The sequence below is a fragment of the Salvia hispanica genome, unplaced genomic scaffold (genome assembly GCF_023119035.1).
Source record: "Salvia hispanica cultivar TCC Black 2014 unplaced genomic scaffold, UniMelb_Shisp_WGS_1.0 HiC_scaffold_287, whole genome shotgun sequence".
Classification (NCBI taxonomy): domain Eukaryota; kingdom Viridiplantae; phylum Streptophyta; class Magnoliopsida; order Lamiales; family Lamiaceae; genus Salvia; species Salvia hispanica.
In genome coordinates this window covers 29,322-34,905 of record NW_025952011.1, presented here as the reverse complement: position 1 = coordinate 34,905, position 5,584 = coordinate 29,322, and the positions used below count along the sequence as shown (strand labels likewise).

At 40.5% G+C, this 5,584-nt stretch overlaps 1 protein-coding gene across 1 annotated transcript; it reads left to right on the top strand.

Annotated features, from left to right (window-relative positions):
• Window positions 1–395: 395 nt before the first annotated feature.
• LOC125198821 (ankyrin repeat-containing protein At5g02620-like) lies at window positions 396–3,299 on the top strand. Its single transcript, XM_048097082.1, has 3 exons — window positions 396–1,233; window positions 1,636–2,045; window positions 2,246–3,299. The coding sequence occupies exons 1-3, from the start codon at window positions 909–911 to the stop codon at window positions 3,110–3,112; spliced, it is 1,602 nt and encodes a 533-aa protein (XP_047953039.1). The 5' UTR covers window positions 396–908; the 3' UTR covers window positions 3,113–3,299.
• The last annotated feature ends 2,285 nt before the right edge of the window (window positions 3,300–5,584 follow it).

The window sequence follows — 5,584 nt, the reverse complement described above, 5'->3', positions numbered from 1 at the left end:
GGCTTTTTATATTGCTCACATTCGAGCTATTTTCGTGTCGTTTGTATTGAACATCCTGAATAAATTTTTTAGTGGCAGTTTGACCCCATCATTAAATTACTGGCTCCACTACTACTGATGATAGTACGATTAAAAAAAAGTTAAAAAGTTCACCAGTAATGGCACTACCTTGTTTACCAGTAAATAAGGTTAAATATTGTGGAATAACTTTTGCTCGTGTAAAGCAAGCGGTCACATGTCGCTAATTAACTAATGATTGATCTACTCTTCTTTTTTACATTCTACGCGATAAGGTTTTCTTCTTTTTCAATAAGAATAATACTGTTGCAAATTATAATTATTTTTAATTTTTTGCCTTATCAGAAATACAAACAAGTATCAACCCATGTGTTGGTTTTTTGTTGCCACTCATTTTGTGGCTCTCTCACTTCCACTGTCTATCTCTTGCAATCATTCTCTCTCTCTCTTACCCAAAACCTACCGAAGCCGAATAAATTCTTCAAATTTCAGTTGATGATTTTGCAGAAATACTAATCATCCGCCGTTTCCTTTAACTGTCTTTTCTCCCTTCCCTCTTTATTCTATTATAGGATCATTCAGTAGAAGTTTTTTTGTGATTTCTTTGACTTTGACAAAAATAGAGGGGATTGAAGGACAAAAATCTGCAGAGTTTTTTCTCTTTTTTCAACACAGAAAATGATTGAAGAGTGTTGACTTAGAGCTCCAGCCGCGTTGAAAAGATATGATCTGATTATCAGTTGTTAAGTAAGAATGTGAACAGAATTTGTTGCTTCAAGGTGATGTTTTTCCCAATGGCGCACGTGAATTCATGATCTGGGGACTCTCAAATCTCGATCTTGGTTTTCGCTAGAAGACAAAAATAGAAGGGCGAGTTTGTCTGAATCTTGATGGAAGAAGCTAAGGCGCAGAAGCAGATAAAGAAGCAGCTAACGGCGAAAAGGGATGATTCAGCTCTGCATTCCGCTGCGAGAGAGGGGAATCTGGAGGTGGTGGTTGAGATCATCAATGGCTGCGGCGGCGAAGGAGAGGAGCTCAGTGAGCTGCTGTCGAAGCAGAACCAGTCCGGTGAGACGGCCCTCTACGCGGCGGCGGAGTGCGGCCACGTTGAGCTGGTTGAGGAGATGATCAAGTACTATGATGCCGCCTTTGCAACCTTGAAAGCCAAGAATGGTTTTGATGCGTTTCATATTGCTGCCAAATTGGGCAAATTAGGTAACCATCCCATTTCATTTTTTGCTACCTTCTAATTGGCCTTTGATCATTGGTTTTTGCTATGATTTCTTAACATAAAAGTATTCACATGTGTCTTTGTTGTACGCCCTCCCCAAATAAGTTTTATGTACATTTGACAGTAAAACTTGCCTTGTAATAAGTGCTGAATTTCTGAATTCTAAAAAATTGACTTGATATCCGAGGTTGAGAGCAGTTATTTAGAGCCAGACGATCACATCCGAACTTAATTTTTGAGATACTACCTAAAAGGCCTTATAATGATTGAGTTAGGATAGCCTTTATATATTGCCTACAACTTTTATTTTTTTTCGATGTGAGATGTGATTTGCACCCCAACACTCAATAGAGTGTATGATTCTAAGATTGAATAAATTCTTGCAGGAGTGTTGAAGGTTCTGATGGAGGCGGATCCTCAGCTATTGGCAACGGTGGACCAATCGAACACGACAGCGTTGCATACAGCGGCGGCTCAAGGGCACGTTGAGGTGGTGAATTTCCTGTTGGAGAGTAACAGCAGTCTTGCTACAATAGCAAGAAACAATGGGAAAACGGCACTGCATTCTTCAGCAAGATACGGCCACACCGAGGTGGTGAAGGCCATCCTAGGCAAAGAAGCCGGAATCGCAAAGTGGCAAGACAAGAAGGGGCAGACGGCCCTCCACATGGCGGTCAAGGGCACAAGCACTGATGTGGTTGATCAACTCATCTCCGCAGATTCTGCTATTCTATCAGTGCAGGATACCCAGGGCAATACCGCATTGCACATAGCTACAAGAAAGGCTAGACTACAGGTATGTATAATTCTTTCATTCATTCATATTTTCCTCTGCTTTCATGAATTCTGAATTGAATCACATTGCTTTTGTTGGGTTGCAAACCACATCCCGCATTGGAAAATTAGTAAACGTTGCAAGTAGTAATATGTACAAAAGCTATTCAACTGCATTAGCTCAAAGCAGACAATATCATACTAATATGAGTTTTTCTCCAGATTCTGGAGACTCTGCTTAAATACACAGAGCTGAACAAAGAAGCCATAAACAAAACAGGGGAGACGGCGTTGGACACGGCCGAGAAAACGGGGAACTCGGGTGTGGTGAGCCTCCTCCAGCAATCGGGCGTGAAGTGTGCCAAGTCCCTGTCGCCGCCTAGCACCGCAGCCCGACAGCTGAAGCAAACAGTGAGCGACATCAAGCACGAGGTCCACGACCAGCTCCAGCACACCCGCCAGACGCGCAGGCGCGTGCGTGGCATCGCCAAGCGCCTGGGCAAGATGCAGTCGGAGGGCCTCAACAACGCCATCACCTCCACCACCGTGGTGGCGGTGCTCATTGCCACGGTGGCATTCGCGGCCATCTTCACCCTCCCGGGGCAGTACGCGGACGACAAGGATCACGTGCCCCCGGGGCTGTCCCTGGGGGAGGCGAACATAGCGCCGAACGTGGAGTTCACGATCTTCCTGATATTCGACTCGCTGGCGCTGTTCATATCGCTGGCGGTGGTGGTGGTGCAGACGTCGGTGGTGGTGGTGGAGAGGCGGGCGAAGAAGCAGATGATGGCGGTGATCAACAAGCTCATGTGGCTGGCGTGCACGTTCGTGTCGGTGGCGTTTCTGGCGCTGTGTTATATAATTGTTGGGGAGGAGGAGAGGTGGCTGGCGGTGGGGGTTACGGTGATTGGGAGTTTGATCATGGCGACCACGCTGGGGACATTGTGCTATTGGGTGGTGATGCATAGGATTGAGGCATCCAACCTTAGGAGGTCGGCTAGGAATAGCCGGTCGCAGTCGTGGTCGGTGTCGGTCATGTCGGACTCCGACGCAGCGGAGGAAGCTTGCAACAAGCTCTATGCTCTCTGATTCTTCACTGTGTATATATATATATATTAGTATGTCTGATTGCTTGCCTTGCCTCTCTCTAGAGGGGATAAGAATATGAATATGGCTTTTTTTGCTTGCTTGATGGCTCATCGCATGCATTTTGTAGCTACAAGATCTTGTTATCTGTTTTGTAGGAGTATAAATTTAAGAAAGATTGTTGGCTGAACTTTGTCACACACTCTATACTGCCTATCCACCTCAAAGTTGGAATCAGTTGACTCACTTAATTGTGAAAAGCTACAAATATGACATGTGTTATATCGTGTTTGTAAATAAGGATATTTATTAATACCCCCTGGAGCTGCCCAAGGTTTATCGAATCGGCGGTTAAAACCAAAACCATAACTGCCGGTTATGATTTCGAACTGAAACTCGAGAAATATTCCGAACCGAAACCGTGAATTTTAGAACCGTGGTTCGGTTCAGGTTCCAAATTTTTCGAACCGAAACCGTGACCGAACCGCCGGTTTCAGACGATTCCGAACCGCCGATTAACCGGCGGTTTCATGGTTCCAACATGATATATACCTTTGAAAAATCTTGATGAATGGTGGTTGTACATATAGTCCGGATTTAAAAAGCCATCAAAATCTCGTCCATCCAAATTCCACTCATCAAATTCAATAGTCACAAGTTGTCCCATCAAATTCCGATGATCTTTTAGTATGAGACTAATTAACATAGACTTTTTTTATTTTTATCATTCTCGAGAGTAAATGGCTGGCTTTTGATACGATACATATTATAAACCTTATTTAATGATTATCTTTTGTAAAACTTGATATACAAAATCCTATTTAATGATTTCTCGAGAGTAAATGGCCGGCTTTTATTATAAACCCTATTTAATGATTATCTAAACGAGATATTTTGATATTTGATTCAATTTATATTAGAAATTCAAGGAAATATTGTTAAATGATAATCAATGCCATTCTGTTATTCCAAAATGAAATTAATATTAATATGAGTAATTTTCTTGATTGATCATATATTTCCAATTGTAATCTTTTTTATATGATCATACATGATTTAGTTATAGTTAATCAAGATTAATTAAATTCAATTAATTTAGTTAATGCATTACTGTACCATTTTTAAAGTATGATTATGCATTCTTCAAAATTGATTGGTTCATTGGTTGGTGGTGAGTGATGGTTGCACTCTTCAAAAATGATTGCACAAAACATTATTTTTTTAATTTTATTTATTTATTATTTAAATGCTGATTTTAAATTCAAATTGGATCTCATTTTCCTCCATCTTTATCTATAAATACTCCCATCTATTCTCACTTACGTTCACCCCATTCTTGTTTTAACAAGAATTTCTCTCTTCAATCTCTCAATTCTCTGCTTTGCCTCATATTTCTCATTTGTGCAATATATAATTCTATATTACTATCAAGGTGTCTTCATCTCGTGAAGCTCGTGTTGATAAGGGTAAAGGAAAATCCAAGACTAAGAGGCCAAGTCGGAAATTGTGATTGATGAAATTTCCCAAAGGAACGTGAATATGTGGCAGTTAATATTTACTACTCCTCCGTTCCATAGTAATATGACACATATACCGTCATATGGAGAAAGCTCATCGGTCGAAGTTTGGTATCACTCCAACCCAAACTCAACTCAACTTTGGACCTGGAGCGGGGAGTGGACAGTTCATCCCAAACATCGGTACGTGGAGGTCTTGTATTTTAAAATATGATCACCAAAATGCTCTTAATGTGATGTCTAGGTCTGTGACGAAACATTTTTCTTTCAATGCTTTTGATAATGATGAGTTTGAATTGAGTATACAACAAGTTTATAATGCTTCGCAAAAAATGAGTGAACTTCTATGACTCGGGCCGTTGTTCGACAATGCTTGGAAAAGAAAGTGCAATTAGGTACAAATATTCTTAACTTGGGTCATAAAGTTTCAATTTGCTCGATGTGTGGACTGATTGTTTTGCAAAAATTCATATATGGGCATCACTTGTGCATTTCGTTGATAACATTGGAGTTTGAATAAACGTTTGATTGCATTTAGGAATTTCTACACCACACCTCGCACAAGCAATTGCTCAATTGATCACTCAAGTTTTGAATGAATTTCAATTGATCAATAAAATTTTCTTGTTGGTTTTGATAATGCAAGTGCTAACACCTGCAAGATAGATGATAATCATCGCATGTTCTCCTGTTTTAATGGCAAATATTTTCATGTGCGGTGTATTCCCCAAATATTCTGAATTTATGTGTTCAAGATGCCATCGAGTTGTGGCAAAAATATGTTGATCCTATTAGAATTGCTGTTAAGTTAATTCATAACAAGTCTCCTATTGGTAAAGCATGGAAAAAATATTGTCATGGCAAGTGCAAGTACACCAATTTTCGTATGGATGTTTCAACTCGTTGGAACTCGACGTACGATATGTTGGAATCGACATTGAACCACATTGAGTACTTA

What these genes read in the sequence shown, in the direction of transcription:
- LOC125198821 (XM_048097082.1), top strand. Translation starts at nt 909, where the DNA reads ATGGAAGAAGCTAAGGCGCAGAAGCAGATAAAGAAGCAGCTAACGGCG. An exon ending in TGCCAAATTGGGCAAATTAG is followed by an intron (nt 1,234 to 1,635) that starts GTAACCATCCCA and finishes AAATTCTTGCAG; the next exon opens with GAGTGTTGAAGGTTCTGATG. An exon ending in CAAGAAAGGCTAGACTACAG is followed by an intron (nt 2,046 to 2,245) that starts GTATGTATAATT and finishes GTTTTTCTCCAG; the next exon opens with ATTCTGGAGACTCTGCTTAA.